The 21,639-nt window shown below is 39.3% G+C and overlaps 1 protein-coding gene and 1 pseudogene across 1 annotated transcript; both read right to left on the bottom strand.

The window, feature by feature from the left end:
- Window positions 1-3,256: 3,256 nt before the first annotated feature.
- Window positions 3,257-3,730, bottom strand: LOC145058195 (uncharacterized). Its single transcript, XM_079006108.1, has one exon. The coding sequence runs from the start codon at window positions 3,728-3,730 to the stop codon at window positions 3,257-3,259; it is 474 nt and encodes a 157-aa protein (XP_078862234.1).
- Window positions 3,731-4,368: 638 nt separating this feature from the next.
- LOC145058184 (uncharacterized) overlaps window positions 4,369-21,639 on the bottom strand; it is a 28,975-nt pseudogene continuing 11,704 nt past the window's right edge.

Genomic DNA, 21,639 nt, shown 5'->3' with positions numbered 1-21,639 from the left:
AATGTTGGTGAGTTCATAAGCATGGTTGCTTTGAAAATGTTTGTATAGTTTATAAAACCCAGAAAATCTGATATTTTCTGAAAAAAGAAATTGTTCATACCAAAGTTTGAAGATCCATCGGTTTATGCCTGAATGATTTCAAAGCGTATATAAATGAAAAGTTTTGCATTATAGTTATTGAAAAATACAAATGAATGATGTTGATTTCCTCGAAAAACCCGATGTTTTCCAAAGAAAAGAAATATAATTGTTTCAAATTATTATACCGTCACGACGAATGATTTTGAATTTTCCCTGATTACTCGGATAGTGTTAGATTTGTTTAATTGTGAGTCGTTATAACTATACATGATAATGACTAGTTTGTCTGTCTTGGCATTCTAACGAACGCCGGAATTGATCTTAAGATTTTTGTCACCCTAGACTGGCCGAGTCTAACTGTAGCGAACAACTGAGGTGTAGGGCAGTCACCCCCGTATAGATCTATACACAAACTCTCGCTCTCCCTCCAGGAGACTTTGATTATAACTACAGACTACAGACGACCCGTAGAGGTGCCGCCCGCTATTACTCACTAAATCTAACATGAATTTGATTACCATTGATTAACAACTTGTATATGTTTACTGAATTGAAGGTAGGCCTAATAAACGAGGAGAAGAGGATTACGAGGTCCTACTGATCCCACGTATTATTTATGGCTATTGGGTATATGAAGGGCACGTTGACCCATTTCGCATTTGATTTACTTGGACCTTACTAGCAATGCTAATGGGCCACTAAGGCCCAATAACACTTAAAAGCCATTGAGGGTCCCTTAAATATGAAATTGGGTCATAAAAGGCCCAATAACATTTATTATTATCCCTTGGGCCCAAAAATCATGTTAATGGGTCACAAAGGCCCAACAAGCATGCTTGGAACTTTCAAGCCCAAATATTTGAATGTTTACTTGTTTTAGGTATAGTATAATTGTTGGAAAGTTTAATTGAGTGATTGTTAATTTCGCACCGGAACGAGGCCGGTCGGTTATTTATAACGATGTTTGGAATTATACGTATTTTCATCTTTCCATTTTCATGAATTGTAGTTTGGTATTTTTATTTTAACTCAAATATATTAAAAATAAAATAATTGACTCAAAAATATTGGTTTGAACCCTTTCAGCCCTTCTTTAGTAAAATTGACAATTTTAGTCCTTTATACAAAAAAAGACATTTTGGGCCCTTAAACCATTTTCTTGACATTTTTGACCCTTAGACTTGTTTAAAAGATGTTATTGGTTCAAAATTTACTCTTTGTCAGTTTCAGCCCCTCTAGAAAAGAATCTTTCGGTTTAAGCCCAAACTTTTCGCAATTTTTACAATTTTGGCCCAAAATCCAAAAAGTTTACATTTTTTTATCCTTGTTTGGAAAATACATCATTTTAACCCCTGATTTAGTTTTATTCACCCTTTTACCCCTTGTCTTGAGAAGTTTATCATTTCAACCCCTTGAAAGTTCTAATTTTCGCAAATTTTGGCTCAATGGGCCGAAAAGCCCAAAATTTGGCCCATTAAGCCATAAATTTTATTTCTAACCTTTAAAAGAGTATGATATTCATAAAAACACTTATTTTTACTGTTTTGACTCTTTTAATCCTGGAGAAAACCGTGAATAGCAATTTTTCAACCCAACTTTTGTTTGTTTGACAATTTTAGCCCAAAAGTGAGTTTTATGTTGCAATATGTATATTTTAATCTTAGAGGGTAATTTTTCTTGACTTGTTTTAGTGTAATACCTCTTAGATCATGTTTATCTTCCTCTTAGAGCCATAGATCTCGAATTTCTATTCTTTTTGTTACACATTTGCCACATAAACACATGAAATCACACATAAAATACACATACACATAGATCTACACATTTTACTTGTATTCTCCCCCATAAAACATATGAAAACCGAAAATAGAGGGGTATGAACTCACCTTTGCTTGTTGATTTCGATTTGAAGAAGAGATGGAAGAGTTTGATGTTATTTTCGGCCCTAGCAAGCTTTCTTGGGTTGATTTCGATATTAGAGATTTCTAGGATGATGATCATGAGTTTATATGAGTTAAGAAGAGATTTTTGATAAAACAAAGAGTCTAGATTATGGATCCAAGTATCAACTTACCTGAGATGATGATTTTTGTGGAACAACCTTCTTGAAAAGCTCTTAATCTCGAAATTTTGATGGAGAAAGGAGAGGTTGTTGTGAGTTCTTGAGATATGTTTAAGTGAGTTATGTGTGTGTGTGTGTTTTTCCCTTTGGACGAGAGTGATAAGAAGAGAAGGAGAAGAGAGAGAGGTGAAAGGATGGTTGCTTGGAGGTATAAGATGTTGCTTGGAAGTCCATGGGGTAATAAGGAGGTGGCTAACCCTCCTTATTTCATGAGTTTTTTTTCCTCTTGGGTCGAGAAAAGGGAAGAAAGAAAAAGAATTTGGGCCTTTGGTGCTTAAGTCCATATCATGGGCCCATTTTGATGATTTTCGGCCTAATATAATTTAAAGAATGAGTTTTATGGCCCATTAGGGCTATTTAGTTTTGTTATGGCCCATTAGGGTATTATATTTCATTCTAGGCCCATTATGGCCCAAAATGTTAAAATAAATGAAAGTGGGTCTAATTAGTGTCCATTTAAGGGTCTTAAGCCCAAAATAGTAAAATTGGAAGTTTATTGGTCCATTAGGCCCAATAAGGAAATCCTAGTCCATAATGGACTTAAACCAGGATTTTTAGGGCTTCCAATTCTTTGTTGACTATTTGAAGTGCTTGTATAGAGTGTTTGATGGAAAATTTGTTGTTATTGAATAAGCATCATACATGCTTTCACATTTTTGGTTCACAAATGTTATCATTGTTGTTGTTACAAAGCATCAAAATTTCTAGTTGTGACAAATTGCGCTGAAACTGTTCTGTTTGCTGATGCTGGACGCGAACACCTATAGAGACCACATGCGGGCCATTTGTTTATTAACGCGGACGGCCCTTGGAGTACACGCAGACTGCATGAAATCTTTTACCATTTTTCTCAATTTTAGCTCTTTGACCAATACGAACACCGGGTCTTCAAATCCAACATTCTTTTACCGCAAGAAGGAAGAAGAAGAGATGTTAAATGCAAAAATGGACCATCTACGACACTTATTCAGAATTAGAAAAAGACAAAAACTTTTAGCTTTCCAAAAATTCCCCTCTTTAACGTCTTTGGCGAGACGTGCTTCCCTCTTGATTTCAGTACACCGGGGCATCCAATTGGATGAAATCAAAGACATTTGCGTTAAAACCTTCATAGAAAGGTTTCAATCGATGCCCATTGACTTTAAAGGTTTGCCCCGTTTCTTCACTTTGAATCTCAACTGCTTCATGCTCAAATACTTTTAGCACAACAAACGAACCTATCCATCTTGACCTCAACTTTCCAGGAAATAATTTCAATCGCGAATGATAATGCAAAACCCTATGTCCCGGCTCGAAATGTCTGCGGGTAATGGACTTGTCATGGAAAAGCTTTGTCCTTTCCTTGTAAATTCTTGAGTTTTCATAGGAGTCATTTCTCAAATCCTCCAACTCTTGAAGTTGAAGCTTCCTATGCCTTCCCGCCTCATCGATGTTAAAGTTGCATTGTTTGACCGCCCAAAATGCACAGTGTTCCAATTCCACGGGAATATGACATGGTTTTCCAAAAACCAACCTAAATGGGGACATTCCTATCGGGGTCTTGTACACGGTCCGATAGGCCCACAAGGCATCATCAAGCCTTGAACTTCAGTTTTTTATTGAGGGATTCACCGTTTTCTCAAGTATACTCTTCATTTCACGATTCGAAACCTCCGCTTGACCGTTCATTTAAGGGTGATAGGCTGTTGAAACACGGTGGGTCACGTTATACTTCTTCAATAAATCCTCCATCATCTTGTTGCAAAAGTGCGTCCCCTATCACTAATCAAAGCCCTAGGCACACCAAACCTCACAAAAACATTAGATTTTAGAAAGTCGATAATTGTTTTGGCATCGACCGATCTTGTGGCTTTGGCCTCAACCCAATTAGAAACATAGTCAACCGCGAGCAAGATGTAAACATTGCCAAATGAAATGTGGAATGGGCCCATGAAATCAATCCCCCATACGTTAAAAATTTCACAAACAAGGATTGGTTTTTGTGGCATTTGATTATTTTGTGAAATGTTCCTTGTCATTTGGCACCGTTCACAACTTTTGCAAAACAAATAACAATCACGTGACATGGTTGGCCAAAATAATCCACATTCAAGGACCTTTCTCAAAGTCTGGCTAGGTCCTAAGTGTCCCCCACAAGTAAATTCATGAAAAAATTTCAAAATGGATTAGTGCTCTTGTTGGGGTACACATCGCCTAATGATTTGATCGAGACAGTGTTTCCACAAATAAGGCTCATCCCACACATAATATTTTGAATCACTTTTAAACTTGTCTTTTTGAGCACGTGTGAATGTGTCGGGATACCTCTTTGTGACCAAAAAGTTAACGATATCGGCATACCAAGGAGTAGATTGAGTGAGGGAAAATAGATGCTCATCCGGAAACTCGTCCCGCAAAGGGAGAGGAGTTTCGTTTGAAGTGATCCGGCTTAGGTGATCGGCAACAAGATTCTCACATCCACTATTGTCCCGGATTTCCAAATAAAATTCTTGTAACAATAAAATCCACCAGATGAGTCTAGGCTTTGCATCTTTCTTTGTCATCAAGTACTTAAGAGTTGCGTGATCCGAATACACAATGACCTTGGTACCAAGTAGGTATTGTCTAAATTTCTCCAAGGCGAACACTATGGCCAATAGTTTCTTCTCCGTAATAAAGTAGTTGCTTTGAGCATTGTCTAGTGTTCTCGATTCATAGTAGATCACATGGGAGGCTCGTCCATTCTTTTGACCCAAACGGTGCCTATTGCATAGTTGCTTGCATCACACATGATCTCAAAGGGGAGATCCCAATTTGGAGCTTGCATGATGGGGGCGGATGTAAGCAACTCTTTGAGCTTATCGAAAGCTTCTTTGCACGCCTCATTGAACTCGAAATCAACATCCTTTTGCAAGAGTTGGCACATTGGTCTTGTTATCTTTGAAAAATCTTTGATGAATCTCCGGTAGAAACCTGCATGGCCCAAAAAAGAACGAACTTCCCGAACACAAGTCGGGTAAGATAAGCTTTGAATAACATCTATCTTGGCCTTATCTACCTCAATTCCTTTCTTTGACACAATATGACCCAAAATAAGACCTTGACTCACCATAAAATGACATTTTTCAAAGTTTAAAACCAAATTCGTTTCAATGCATCTTTTTAAAATTTTGGTGAGATTGGTCAAACACTCTTGAAAGGAGTTTCCATATACTGTAAAATCATCCATGAATACTTCAATTATATTTTCAACATATTCCGAAAAGATACTAACCATACAACGTTGGAAAGTGGCCGGGGTGTTACATAATCCGAATGGCATTCTCCGGTATGCAAAAGTGCCAAATGGACATGTAAATGTTGTCTTTTCTTGGTCTTCCGGTGCCACCGAGATTTGGTGAAAACCTGAATACCCGTCTAAACAACAATAATGGGATTTTCCGGCCAACCTTTCTAACATTTGGTCGATGAAAGCTAATAGAAAATGATCTTTTCTAGTGCTTGCATTGAGTTTGCGGTAGTCAATACATACTCTCCACCCGTTTTGCACACGAGTGGGGACCATCATACCTTTGTTGTTCTCGACTACCATGATTCCCGTCTTCTTCGGCACGACTTGAACCGGGCTCACCCATTTGCTTTCCGAGATTGAATAAATCATTCCCGCATCTAGGTGCTTCAAAATATCTTTCTTGACCACTTCCATCATTTTCGGATTCAACCTTCTTTGAGTGTCTCTACTCGGCTTACATTCATCCTCCATTAAGATTTTGTGCATACAAGTGGAGGGACTCAAACCTTTGATATCAGTAATCGTCCAACCCATTGCCTCTTTATGTTCCCTCAACGCCTTGAGGAGTTGTTCTTCTTCACACTTGGTTAGGTGAGTCGAAATGATGACCGGAAGAGTCTCGTTGTCTCCCAAGTACACATACTTCAAATGTTGAGGAAGGATCTTCAATTCTAATTCCGGCGGTTGGACAAGGGAGGGCGGCAATCTCGTGTGAGTTTGAGGTAATTCAATTTGCTTCACACTAAATCCGGTGGTCTTCTTGATCTCCAAATTGTTGACTAATCTTTCAACTTCGGGGTCTAGTGAGTAGAGCTTCAACTTCTTGGCTAATTTTCCACAATCAAACCCTTTGCTCAAAACCATCTCCAACATGTCACCATTAGACAACTCGAACAAATCTTGGGTTAATGGTTCAACAACATCAACAAAGCACAAGGATGAAACATCACTAGGATACCTCATAACATCATAGATGTTACAACTTATTGTTTCACCATCAAATTCCATTGTCAAGCTTCCCGCATACACATCAATCTTTGTTCTAGCCGTCTTCAAGAATGGTCTCCCAAGTAAGATTATACCCGATTTTGAGGATACTTATTCATCTAGGTTAATCACATAGAAATCCGCCGAGAAGACCAATTGGTTTACTTGCACTAGGACATCTTCCAAAACACCTCAAGGAAAGACACTTGATTTATCCGCAAGAGATATTATGACACCGGTTTCACTTAAGGGTTCGACATTCAATGATTCATACACCGAATAGGGCATGACATTGATAGAGGCACCAAGATCAATCATAGCACTACTAAAAGTGACATCTCAAATCTTGCAAGGAACCGTGAACATTCCAGGATCTTTGCACTTGGGTGAAAGCTTCCTTTGTAAAACCGTTGATGCATTTTCGTTCATCGAGACTTTCTCATTTCCTTTCAACTTTCTCTTGTTGGTGCAAAGATCTTTCAAGAATTTTGCATATCTCGGAATTTGTTTGATTGCATCAAGTAAAGGAATGTTTACTTCCACTTTTCGGAAGGTGTCCAAAATCTCTTTCTCCTCCATTTTCTTCGTCGAAGTTGCAAGTCGGGAGGGGAATGGCGGTTGAGTGGCTATGGGTGTTACGAGGGGAATAGTCTTCTTTGGAACTCTGTCTTGTGCATCGTTCTTGACCATAGGTTCTTCAATGGGAATGACTTCTATTTCTTCCTCTTCATCCATTGGCGTCTTCTTTGAACTAATTTCTCCGGCTTGTTTGCCACTTCTCAAGGTCACCACATTGACATTTGGGTTCTTTTCGGTTTGAGAAGGCAATTTCCCATGAGACTCCAACTTGCTTATGGAGATAACTATATCTCTTATTTGCGGTTCAAGGTTAGAGATACTAGCTCTTGTCTCTTTTTGGAATTGTTGGGTGCTAGTGGCTAGGGATTTGACAATGTCTTCGAGAGACATTCCGGGGCTACTTGGTTGGGATTGAGGAGGTTGTTGGTGATGTGGAGGGTGTGGTTTGGGTTGATAATGTGGTTGCGGGTGTTGGTAGTGAGGTTGTGGTGGTGGGTAGGAAGGTCTAACCAATGCATTTTGAGGCAATAGTCCCGGGTTGTAGCTCATGTTGGGATTGGACTTCCAACTTGAATTATATGCATTTTGGTAACCGGATGGCTTATTGTGGTAGTTTTGGAACTCCCCCGTGGCATTTACATGCTCCTCATCTTCTTGAAGGATGGGACACATATCCGTAGGATGTCCCATTGTTGCACATATTCCACAAACCATCACTTGTGGAGTTTGTCTCATGGCTAGCTTTTGGACAACGGAGGTTAGATCTTTGATTTGAGACTCAAGATTTGATGTTCCCACTTCGTTGACTTTGTGTTGTGAATCTCTTTTCATGTCTTGGCGCGGGCCAAAATGTTGAGAATTCACGGCTATGGTGTTGAAAAGTTGTCTTGTTTGTTGTGGAGTTTTACTAAAGACATCACCACCACTTGAGGCATCAACTAATCTTCTCTCCATTGGCAACAATCCCTCATAAAAGTGTTGAATGAGGAGTTGTTCCGGAATTTGGTGTTGTGGGCAACTATAACACAAATTGTTGAACCTCTTTCAATAATCGTGAAAAGTCTCATTTTGACCTTGGCGGATTCTACAAATCTCATTTCTAAGACTTGAGACTCTTGACGCGGGATAGAACTTATCAAGAAATGCTCTTGCCATGTCGTTCCATGAGTTGATCGATCCCGGGGGGAGATAGAATAACCAATCCTTTGCTCTATTGGCCAATGAAAAGGGGAATGCCCTTAGCTTGATTTAGTCATCGGTTGACCCTTGTGGCTTCATGCTAGTGCAAATAATGTGGAACATCTTCAAGTGCTTATGCAAGTCTTCGTTCTCCAATCCATGAAAAGTTGGGAAGTGATGGACTAAACTTGACTTCAATTCCGAACCTCCTTCCAAAACCGGGTAATTGATACCAGTTGGAGTTTGTGTAACATCGATCTCCATCATTTGCCTCAAAGTTCTTTCGAGAGCCTCTCCTCCATTCGCCATTGCAATTGGTTCAATAATGGGGGAGTTTTGTGATGGTGTTTCAGGAATTTCTTGGCAGGGGTCGGGACTAGAATTGGGTTCCGTGTCACTTGATGAAGTGGGTTCAACCTCTGGATCCCCGTGAGGATTGGAAGTTTGACCACGTTCTATTCTTTTTTTCCTTCGCCAAACACCTTGCTTCTTTTTCAATTTCCGGGTTATAAATCAAGTCACTTGTACGCTGAGATCTGAGCATAGAGAAACAAATTGATTAAAAATAAACCAATCCCCGACAACGGCGCCAAAATTTGTTGGTTGTCGAGGCCAACAAAATAAATGCCCTAAATATTACACACTAAAATAGTGCAGAGTGGTAAAGGGATCGTATCCACGTAGATTGGTTCAATTTAAATCTCTATGTAAACCTCTTTGTAAAATACTTGTGAAACAAAATTAAAAGTAAAATATGAGGGGTTAATTCTTTTTGATTGTTTGACAAAATTAAAACTAGCTAGCATGGAAATATGACAAGTAAACAAGTAAAAGATTTGATTAAATTCAATGAAGTAAAATTGGTTGATTTTTGGGTACACCTCATGGATGACATGATTGGCTTATCATTAGACTTAATGGAATAACACTTGTGAATTGGTTTAAATTGGATATAGCAATTTATAAGCACAAATTGCCTCAACTCTTCTTAGAAATTAAAATGGCTAGATGAGCTCTTAACACATTTCCTTAATTGAAGTCACAAAATCAATGAAGCATAAAATCTTGTGAAAATTAATTAGCTTTAAGTTATAAGAGTTACCAAGTCCAAAAGATAATAAAATGATTACATTATCATTATGGAGGAAAAATTTCCATGGTCTAAATGAAATGAAAACAAACATATAAACCATTTGTTGCTTACTAATTTGAAGGTCCATTACTTAACCAAGAAATTAGTCAACAAAAACAAGCATTCATTCATCCAAGCTCATGATCAAAGATAAATAAACATAACAAGATGTTTAACTAGGAAACATTTCCATAAACTTCAAACACAAGATAATAATAAGTCTTCAAAGCAACTAATCATCCATGGGTTAAACCCTAATCAACCAAATGAAATTTTAGCCAAGCATGACCAAAGTAAAAGAAAAGCAATATAGTTTAGTGGTACCAAACATTGTCTTAGATGCAAGATGGAAAGAAATTACACTATTCTTCCAAAAATTCTTCAAATCTTCCAAAGTTTTCTTGAGAGAGAATGGTGTGTGTTCTTCAAGTGATAATCCCCAATAATGCCTCCAATCTCCAGCAAAAGGGAGCTGATTTCCGGATTAAAAAAGGTGCCAAAAGCCACCCACCAAACTTCCACAAATAGAGTCAACAAGTCAAAACCCGGAATCAAATCAGCACAATTCACGCGGATCGCGTATGGGTCTACGCGGACCGCGTGGGTCATGCTGAATGTGGGACTTGGGCCATTTAACATACAATCTAGCCTAATCTTCTCATTCACACTTCAGCCCACATGCATAACTCTTTAGAGCCCATTTGTGCCATTCCAAAGCCTTCTAATGATTGATCCAATGCTCCTTCAATCTTTAGTAGCTCGATTCCGCGTCGCCTCATCATCATCCTTGCTCAAAAATTAAGTCTAAATTGATTTCTTGTTTATGCAAGCACCAAGCCCAATCGCACCACTCCAAATCCACAAGCAAACCGCAAGCCTCCATAAGTCCCGCACCCTTCTAAGCCTCCAATAACAAAAAGTCTTCGATAAATCCTGCAAATAAGCTCAAAAGACTAGAAAGCACCTGGTAAAGGAGAAAAATAACAAAAAGAGAAAATATGCATGAAGATTAACTAAAATGAGATGGTTTTAACTAAAAATAAACTACGGAAAGAAGTAATAAAATGATGCTATCCAATCACCCCATGCTTGAACCTTACTTGTCCTTAAGTAAGACAAGACTAAAATGAACTTGGGATGAATTACCCTAAAAATAAAAAGAATGGGCAGAACCATGGAACCTGTTCAACGTTAGTCAACATGGTAAGAATTGATCTCGCTGCTATCTCACAACCTTTTCATCCGATGACAATGGGATCATAAACCACAGCCAGGACAACTCTCCTAGGTGAGTAAGGAGGGATGGTCAGTCGCAGCCTCAATGGAACATGCATACAATGAAGAACATCTGTAGTAGGGACCAAGCAGCTGGATGGGCTTGGGTAGAGCTCTTCTTTAAGTGTACACTCTGATCTCACGTCTGCCGGTTTCTCTCATGTGTAACTAGGTTTAATCACTCGGGCATCGTTGTAGGAATCGGTTCACTTAGTGTTGGCCCAAACCTCCCGTAGTATCCGACTCGACAGTCTCCCTAACATCACCAATTTGCGAAAAACAACTCGATCTATATACAATAAAACAAACCTATACAAATGAATATCAAACGTCGGGTGACCTAAATGTTGGAAAATTTTGTTCAATAATTGAACCGGTCACCCTTCTCAGATTTCTGCAGCTGGAAATTTGCCTCCCATTTTTTTCTTTTATTTATTTTATTTTATTTTTGTTGTTTTTTTTAACTAGATAACCCCTTTGACTCAAAATTTGGTTCCCAAAAGTGTGTAAGTGGGACCAAAAGGGTAGTAATATAATCTGAATGGTCTAAATATGAAAATGACCATGTGTGGAGCATAAAGATGTAATATAAGCTCCTTTTCAGACTTGCAATTTTCAAAAATAAAGAAAATGCCCTAATGTGGGCTAAAAGACACTCTAAAATCCTAAAAAAAATCGCGACAAGAAATGGTGATGTAAAGAGACCGGATATGGATCCTACTCGGGGACAAGCACCAGTGCTTCATCCTAACGGTTCAAACATGATCAATTGTGATCCTCTCGGCGGTAGTGACCGCAAGGCTAAGACATCCATTGCTATAGTATATCCTACAGTCATTAGTATTGTATGCATAATTCTTTATGGAAACTACCTGGCCATGATCAATTACCTCTTTAAGCTACCAACATCTGATCCCAAGTATGAAATCCTAAACTGCAGCTAGTGGTCTCGGTTCGATGGGTGAGATAACAACAAAATCCTGGACCAATAATGATACAATAACTGTGAACCTATTCTATGGCATCCAAGAGAGGTGAGAATAAAAAGAAAACAAAAATGCATGAATGCTAATGCCCTAAGCTAAATGCCATGCAAAAATAAAAGATGAAAAAGAAGATAATAAAATCTTTTTGGAGTTTTATAAAAAAATGAATGCAATTTATACTAAAATGCTATGCGACCTAATTAAAATGCATGATAAATTAAAAAGAAAAAGGAATACCCAACCCCAAGCTTAGAAATAAGCATTGTCCTCAATGCTTGGGGCGAGGCGAAAGTACCTAAACCGGGGGATCGGGAGGAGGATACGGGTATTGGGGGTAGGGGTAAGGGTAAGGTGGAGGGGGATAAGGATGGGCGGGTGGAGGGTATGGACAGGGAGGCGGAAGTGGGACGTTCTCATAATGGTTTTGGGATTGGTGCCCCCCACATATGGTGCATTTGCTGGGACATGATTTGGTTTGATACACAAAGAGCCTCGAACCACTCGGAAAAATTAGGGGGGAGGGGAGCGGTAGTACCCGGGAGGGGCTTGTGGTTGGGCATGCTGTGGACCATGGGTGGGCTTATCGTCGGGCTCGTCATCCACATGCATCTCGTCATCATCTTGATCCTGGAGCACATCCTCATTGACTGATTGAGTGATGGTCCTCGCGAGTCTCCACTAAGTGTGATCGTGGAAGGTGAAGTTGGTGACTCGAGGGTCGGGAAGAATGAGATATCCGACCCCTTGAGGACAATACCATGTGAAACTGCTCCTATTACTGCGATGGATGTGGTGCATGTTTATGAGAGCGCGCTCATCCAAAAGATTTTTGCTGTCAACAGGCTAGTATTCGTCTGGGAGCTCGATCGATATCAAGACCGCGAGCCAAAAGGGTGACAAATCCCCCAATGCAAATATCACCGGACGTTTTAGTTCTCATGTGTGCGCATTTATGGAAAAAGAACGAAGCAAAGTCCGGGATTGGTGGGCTGTCACTCCTCGTCATACACCAATGGAAGAAGAGCTCATTTTTGGTAACCTGGCCTGCTTCTTTGTGGGCAAAAACTGTATACACCAAGATGCGATGGGAAATGCGGAGGCACGGGAGAATGATAGAGGTTGCTTTATCCCGATCGGAACACGAAAAGATACCCCCAGTGATTTCCGTCCAAAAGGTCTCATGATTGAACTTAGCAGGTAAGACGTCGAAAACTGTGGATGTGTTTGAAGAAGGCAAGCCCAAGATGTCGTTTATTGTTGCAAAATCGATGTACCTTCGGTCCCCTAGAAGTTGGAATGCGACTTTTCTTTTTTCGCTAGCGTACCCGCAATCGGCAAGAAACTCTCTAGTGGGGAGCTCGTAAGTGTGAGCCATGAGGTTGAGAAGGTTTTCCCACCCAATGTTACGGAACAATTGGGTGACCCCTTCAAGAACCCCTAATGATATAAGCGTAGGCCTGCACATGAACTTGGTGGATGCAACCTTTTTAGGCAAGCTCTTCGTGTAGTTTCGGCTGCCTTGGCATCCCGAAATCTTGGAATATCGGGAGCATCGTTTTGATTTCTAGCTGGGGCTTTGCCTCGGGCAGCAGCCGGGCGCTTCCTAGATGTGGACATAAACTACCTGCACGAAAAATAACCACTACACGAACCACAATCTCAAGAAACGATATGTCAATCCAAATCACCAACCAACTCCCTATAGACTTCTAAAGTGGTTCAACAATCAAAGCAAGAAATAATTCCTAAACTCATTTGATGCAATAACATATGAATGGTTGTTCAGAGACATGCATCTTGATTAATTAAAATAAAGGAAAGAAAGTACCCGTTTTTGTTGAAAGTTCAAAATTTACGCGCGAGAATTTGGGATTTGAAAATCTTGCAACTCTCCACCCCAAGCTTTATGCTTTGTTCAATATCCCGTGAGAAGCAATTTACCGCGAAAACCTGAGGAATCCGGCAATGGCTTGAAATTACGACGAACTTTTCTGGCGAGCTTTGAGAGATATTTTTGGTGGGGTTTATAGAGCTCGGAAATTGGTGAAGAATGATGGTGGTCTCGCGAAATTCCGACCGACGGTTTGACGGGAAACTGAGTTTTAGTGGCGGAGATGGAGGTGCTCTAATGGAGGTTAGGGGAAAGGAAGAAGAAGAAGTGGGAAGGTAGAAGGGCCGGCTGGGGGTTTAGGGGTATTAAGTTGCGGTCAAACCTGGTCAAAACGCGGTAAACATCGATCAACAACTCACACGGATGCGGACGCGAGTACACGCGATCCGCATGAATAACCCTCGAACTATTCTGTCTTGCATCATTTACACGCGGACGAACTTGAGATGATACACGGTCCGTTTTAATAAACACGCGGACGGACGCACGAGTACATGCGGTTCGCGTGAATTGTGTCACACCCCCGAACCAGACGGCGGAAACGTCTGAGGGCTCGCGTGACTTAAATTGAATATCATCACAATGAATATACATGAATCATAACATAGACATCACCATGCATCAATATATTACAACTGACATTGTTCACATCAAGTACATTGTTTTAACATTACAAATCCATAACATAAATTGTTTGATAGTTTTCAAAAGCACAACACCTAACATACTTGGTATTACTCCTCAGCTTACCTGTTACCTGAGAATACAAGTTATTTTGAAAAACGGTCAACATATGGAATGTTGGTGAGTTCATAAGCATGGTTGCTTTGAAAATGTTTGTATAGTTTATAAAACCCAGAAAATCTGATATTTTCTGAAAAAAGAAATTGTTCATACCAAAGTTTGAAGATCCATCGGTTTATGCCTGAATGATTTCAAAGCGTATATAAATGAAAAGTTTTGCATTATAGTTATTGAAAAATACAAATGAATGATGTTGATTTCCTCGAAAAACCCGATGTTTTCCAAAGAAAAGAAATATAATTGTTTCAAATTATTATACCGTCACGACGAATGATTTTGAATTTTCCCTGATTTCTCGGATAGTGTTAGATTTGTTTAATTGTGAGTCGTTATAACTATACATGATAATGACTAGTTCGTCTGTCTTGGCATTCTAACGAACGCCGGAATTGATCTTAAGATTTTTGTCACCCTAGACTGGCCGAGTCTAACTGTAGCGAACAACTGAGGTGTAGGGCAGTCACCCCCGTATAGATCTATACACAAACTCTCGCTCTCCCTCCAGGAGACTTTGATTATAACTACAGACTACAGACGACCCGTAGAGGTGCCGCCCGCTATTACTCACTAAATCTAACATGAATTTGATTACCATTGATTAACAACTTGTATATGTTTACTGAATTGAAGGTAGGCCTAATAAACGAGGAGAAGAGGATTACGAGGTCCTACTGATCCCACGTATTATTTATGGCTATTGGGTATATGAAGGGCACGTTGACCCATTTCGCATTTGATTTACTTGGACCTTACTAGCAATGCTAATGGGCCACTAAGGCCCAATAACACTTAAAAGCCATTGAGGGTCCCTTAAATATGAAATTGGGTCATAGAAGGCCCAATAACATTTATTATTATCCCTTGGGCCCAAAAATCATGTTAATGGGTCACAAAGGCCCAACAAGCATGCTTGGAACTTTCAAGCCCAAATATTTGAATGTTTACTTGTTTTAGGTATAGTATAATTGTTGGAAAGTTTAATTGAGTGATTGTTAATTTCGCACCGGAACGAGGCCGGTCGGTTATTTATAACGATGTTTGGAATTATACGTATTTTCATCTTTCCATTTTCATGAATTGTAGTTTGGTATTTTTATTTTAACTCAAATATATTAAAAATAAAATAATTGACTCAAAAATATTGGTTTGAACCCTTTCAGCCCTTCTTTAGTAAAATTGACAATTTTAGTCCTTTATACAAAAAAAGACATTTTGGGCCCTTAAACCATTTTCTTGACATTTTTGACCCTTAGACTTGTTTAAAAGATGTTATTGGTTCAAAATTTACTCTTTGTCAGTTTCAGCCCCTCTAGAAAAGAATCTTTCAGTTTAAGCCCAAACTTTTCGCAATTTTTACAATTTTGGCCCAAAATCCAAAAAGTTTACATTTTTTATCCTTGTTTGGAAAATACATCATTTTAACCCCTGATTTAGTTTTATTCACCCTTTTACCCCCTGTCTTGAGAAGTTTATCATTTCAACCCCTTGAAAGTTCTAATTTTCGCAAATTTTGGCTCAATGGGCCGAAAAGCCCAAAATTTGGCCCATTAAGCCATAAATTTTATTTCTAACCTTTAAAAGAGTATGATATTCATAAAAACACTTATTTTTACTGTTTTGACTCTTTTAATCCTGGAGAAAACCGTGAATAGCAATTTTTCAACCCAACTTTTGTTTGTTTGACAATTTTAGCCCAAAAGTGAGTTTTATGTTGCAATATGTATATTTTAATCTTAGAGGGTAATTTTTCTTGACTTGTTTTAGTGTAATACCTCTTAGATCATGTTTATCTTCCTCTTAGAGCCATAGATCTCGAATTTCTATTCTTTTTGTTACACATTTGCCACATAAACACATGAAATCACACATAAAATACACATACACATAGATCTACACATTTTACTTGTATTCTCCCCCATAAAACATATGAAAACCGAAAATAGAGGGGTATGAACTCACCTTTGCATGTTGATTTCGATTTGAAGAAGAGATGGAAGAGTTTGATGTTATTTTCGGCCCTAGCAAGCTTTCTTGGGTTGATTTCGATATTAGAGATTTCTAGGATGATGATCATGAGTTTATATGAGTTAAGAAGAGATTTTTGATAAAACAAAGAGTCTAGATTATGGATCCAAGTATCAACTTACCTGAGATGATGATTTTTGTGGAACAACCTTCTTGAAAAGCTCTTAATCTCGAAATTTTGATGGAGAAAGGAGAGGTTGTTGTGAGTTCTTGAGATATGTTTAAGTGAGTTATGTGTGTGTGTGTGTTTTTCCCTTTGGACGAGAGTGATAAGAAGAGAAGGAGAAGAGAGAGAGGTGAAAGGATGGTTTCTTGGAGGTATGAGATGTTGCTTGGAAGTCCATGGGGTAATAAGGAGGTGGCTAACCCTCCTTATTTCATGAGTTTTTTTTCCTCTTGGGTCGAGAAAAGGGAAGAAAGAAAAAGAATTTGGGCCTTTGGTGCTTAAGTCCATATCATGGGCCCATTTTGATGATTTTCGGCCTAATATAATTTAAAGAATGAGTTTTATGGCCCATTAGGGCTATTTAGTTTTGTTATGGCCCATTAGGGTATTATATTTCATTCTAGGCCCATTATGGCCCAAAATATTAAAATAAATGAAAGTGGGTCTAATTAGTGTCCATTTAAGGGTCTTAAGCCCAAAATAGTCAAATTGGAAGCTTATTGGTCCATTAGGCCTAATAAGGAAATCCTAGTCCATAATGGACTTAAACCAGGATTTTTATGGCTTCCAATTCTTTGTTGACTATTTGAAGTGCTTGTATAGAGTGTTTGATGGAAATTTTGTTGTTATTGAATAAGCATCATACATGCTTTCACATTTTTGGTTCACAAATGTTATCATTGTTGTTGTTACAAAGCATCAAAATTTATAGTTGTGACAAATTGCGCTGAAACTGTTCTGTTTGCTGATGCTGGACGCGAACACCTATAGAGACCACATGTGGGCCATTTGTTTATTAACGCGGACGGCCCTTCGAGTACACGCAGACTGCATGAAATCTTTTACCATTTTTCTCAATTTTAGCTCTTTGACCAATACGAACACCGGGTCTTCAAATCCAACATTCTTTTACCGCAAGAAGGAAGAAGAAGAGATGTTAAATGCAAAAATGGACCATCTACGACACTTATTCAGAATTAGAAAAAGACAAAAACTTTTAGCTTTCCAAAAATGCCCCTCTTTAACGTCTTTGGCGAGACGTGCTTCCCTCTTGATTTCAGTACACCGGGGCATCCAATTGGATGAAATCAAAGACATTTGCGTTAAAACCTTCATAGAAAGGTTTCAATCGATGCCCATTGACTTTAAAGGTTTGCCCCGTTTCTTCACTTTGAATCTCAACTGCTTCATGCTCAAATACTTTTAGCACAACAAACGAACCTATCCATCTTGACCTCAACTTTCCAGGAAATAATTTCAATCGCGAATGATAATGCAAAACCCTATGTCCCGGCTCGAAATGTCTGCGGGTAATGGACTTGTCATGGAAAAGCTTTGTCCTTTCCTTGTAAATTCTTGAGTTTTCATAGGAGTCATTTCTCAAATCCTCCAACTCTTGAAGTTGAAGCTTCCTATGCCTTCCCGCCTCATCGATGTTAAAGTTGCATTGTTTGACCGCCCAAAATGCACGGTGTTCCAATTCCACGGGAATATGACATGGTTTTCCAAAAACCAACCTAAATGGGGACATTCCTATCGGGGTCTTGTACACGGTCCGATAGGCCCACAAGGCATCATCAAGCCTTGAACTTCAGTTTTTTATTGAGGGATTCACCGTTTTCTCAAGTATACTCTTCATTTCACGATTCGAAACCTCCGCTTGACCGTTCGTTTAAGGGTGATAGGCTGTTGAAACACGGTGGGTCACGTTATACTTCTTCAATAAATCCTCCATCATCTTGTTGCAAAAGTGCGTCCCCTATCACTAATCAAAGCCCTAGGCACACCAAACCTCACAAAAACATTAGATTTTAGAAAGTCGATAATTGTTTTGGCATCGACCGATCTTGTGGCTTTGGCCTCAACCCAATTAGAAACATAGTCAACCGCGAGCAAGATGTAAACATTGCCAAACGAAATGTGGAATGGGCCCATGAAATCAATCCCCCATACGTTAAAATTTTCACAAACAAGGATTGGTTTTTGTGGCATTTGATTTTTTTGTGAAATGTTCCTTGTCATTTGGCACCGTTCACAACTTTTGCAAAACAAATAACAATCACGTGACATGGTTGGCCAAAATAATCCACATTCAAGGACCTTTCTCAAAGTCTGGCTAGGTCCTAAGTGTCCCCCACAAGTAAATTCATGAAAAAATTTCAAAATGGATTAGTGCTCTTGTTGGGGTACACATCGCCTAATGATTTGATCGAGACAGTGTTTCCACAAATAAGGCTCATCCCACACATAATATTTTGAATCACTTTTAAACTTGTCTTTTTGAGCACGTGTGAATGTGTCGGGATACCTCTTTGTGACCAAAAAGTTAACGATATCGGCATACCAAGGAGTAGATTGAGTGAGGGAAAATAGATGCTCATCCGGAAACTCGTCCCGCAAAGGGAGAGGAGTTTCGTTTGAAGTGATCCGGCTTAGGTGATCGGCAACAAGATTCTCACATCCATTATTGTCCCGGATTTCCAAATAAAATTCTTGTAACAATAAAATCCACCAGATGAGTCTAGGCTTTGCATCTTTCTTTGTCATCAAGTACTTAAGAGTTGCGTGATCCGAATACACAATGACCTTGGTACCAAGTAGGTATTGTCTAAATTTCTCCAAGGCGAACACTATGGCCAATAGTTTCTTCTCCGTAATAAAGTAGTTGCTTTGAGCATTGTCTAGTGTTCTCGATTCATAGTAGATCACATGGGAGGCTCGTCCATTCTTTTGACCCAAACGGTGCCTATTGCATAGTTGCTTGCATCACACATGATCTCAAAGGGGAGATCCCAATTTGGAGCTTGCATGATGGGGGCGGATGTAAGCAACTCTTTGAGCTTATCGAAAGCTTCTTTGCACGCCTCATTGAACTCGAAATCAACATCCTTTTGCAAGAGTTGGCACATTGGTCTTGTTATCTTTGAAAAATCTTTGATGAATCTCCGGTAGAAACCTGCATGGCCCAAAAAAGAACGAACTTCCCGAACACAAGTCGGGTAAGATAAGCTTTGAATAACATCTATCTTGGCCTTATCTACCTCAATTCCTTTCTTTGACACAATATGACCCAAAATAAGACCTTGACTCACCATAAAATGACATTTTTCAAAGTTTAAAACCAAATTCGTTTCAATGCATCTTTTTAAAATTTTGGTGAGATTGGTCAAACACTCTTGAAAGGAGTTTCCATATACTGTAAAATCATCCATGAATACTTCAATTATATTTTCAACATATTCCGAAAAGATACTAACCATACAACGTTGGAAAGTGGCCGGGGTGTTACATAATCCGAATGGCATTCTCCGGTATGCAAAAGTGCCAAATGGACATGTAAATGTTGTCTTTTCTTGGTCTTCCGGTGCCACCGAGATTTGGTGAAAACCTGAATACCCGTCTAAACAACAATAATGGGATTTTCCGGCCAACCTTTCTAACATTTGGTCGATGAAAGCTAATAGAAAATGATCTTTTCTAGTGCTTGCATTGAGTTTGCGGTAGTCAATACATACTCTCCACCCGTTTTGCACACGAGTGGGGACCATCATACCTTTGTTGTTCTCGACTACCATGATTCCCGTCTTCTTCGGCACGACTTGAACCGGGCTCACCCATTTGCTTTCCGAGATTGAATAAATCATTCCCGCATCTAGGTGCTTCAAAATATCTTTCTTGACCACTTCCATCATTTTCGGATTCAACCTTCTTTGAGTGTCTCTACTCGGCTTACATTCATCCTCCATTAAGATTTTGTGCATACAAGTGGAGGGACTCAAACCTTTGATATCAGTAATCGTCCAACCCATTGCCTCTTTATGTTCCCTCAACGCCTTGAGGAGTTGTTCTTCTTCACACTTGGTTAGGTGAGTCGAAATGATGACCGGAAGAGTCTCGTTGTCTCCCAAGTACACATACTTCAAATGTTGAGGAAGGATCTTCAATTCTAATTCCGGCGGTTGGACAAGGGAGGGCGGCAATCTCGTGTGAGTTTGAGGTAATTCAATTTGCTTCACACTAAATCCGGTGGTCTTCTTGATCTCCAAATTGTTGACTAATCTTTCAACTTCGGGGTCTAGTGAGTAGAGCTTCAACTTCTTGGCTAATTTTCCACAATCAAACCCTTTGCTCAAAACCATCTCCAACATGTCACCATTAGACAACTCGAACAAATCTTGGGTTAATGGTTCAACAACATCAACAAAGCACAAGGATGAAACATCACTAGGATACCTCATAACATCATAGATGTTACAACTTATTGTTTCACCATCAAATTCCATTGTCAAGCTTCCCGCATACACATCAATCTTTGTTCTAGCCGTCTTCAAGAATGGTCTCCCAAGTAAGATTATACCCGATTTTGAGGATACTTATTCATCTAGGTTAATCACATAGAAATCCGCCGAGAAGACCAATTGGTTTACTTGCACTAGGACATCTTCCAAAACACCTCAAGGAAAGACACTTGATTTATCCGCAAGAGATATTATGACACCGGTTTCACTTAAGGGTTCGACATTCAATGATTCATACACCGAATAGGGCATGACATTGATAGAGGCACCAAGATCAATCATAGCACTACTAAAAGTGACATCTCAAATCTTGCAAGGAACCGTGAACATTCCAGGATCTTTGCACTTGGGTGAAAGCTTCCTTTGTAAAACCGTTGATGCATTTTCGTTCATCGAGACTTTCTCATTTCCTTTCAACTTTCTCTTGTTGGTGCAAAGATCTTTCAAGAATTTTGCATATCTCGGAATTTGTTTGATTGCATCAAGTAAAGGAATGTTTACTTCCACTTTTCGGAAGGTGTCCAAAATCTCTTTCTCCTCCATTTTCTTCGTCGAAGTTGCAAGTCGGGAGGGGAATGGCGGTTGAGTGGCTATGGGTGTTACGAGGGGAATAGTCTTCTTTGGAACTCTGTCTTGTGCATCGTTCTTGACCATAGGTTCTTCAATGGGAATGACTTCTATTTCTTCCTCTTCATCCATTGGCGTCTTCTTTGAACTAATTTCTCCGGCTTGTTTGCCACTTCTCAAGGTCACCACATTGACATTTGGGTTCTTTTCGGTTTGAGAAGGCAATTTCCCATGAGACTCCAACTTGCTTATGGAGATAACTATATCTCTTATTTG

This window comes from Lactuca serriola, chromosome 1 (assembly GCF_051521515.1).
Source record: "Lactuca serriola cultivar US96UC23 chromosome 1, Lser_US96UC23_V15, whole genome shotgun sequence".
NCBI classification, from domain to species: Eukaryota; Viridiplantae; Streptophyta; class Magnoliopsida; order Asterales; family Asteraceae; genus Lactuca; species Lactuca serriola.
The sequence above is the reverse complement of the archived record's forward strand: the minus strand, read 5'-3'. Positions and strand labels throughout refer to the sequence as shown.

Bases quoted from the DNA above. Each gene is read 5' to 3' on its own strand.
- LOC145058195 (XM_079006108.1), bottom strand. From the start codon at position 3,730: ATGTCCCCATTTAGGTTGGTTTTTGGAAAACCATGTCATATTCCCGTG.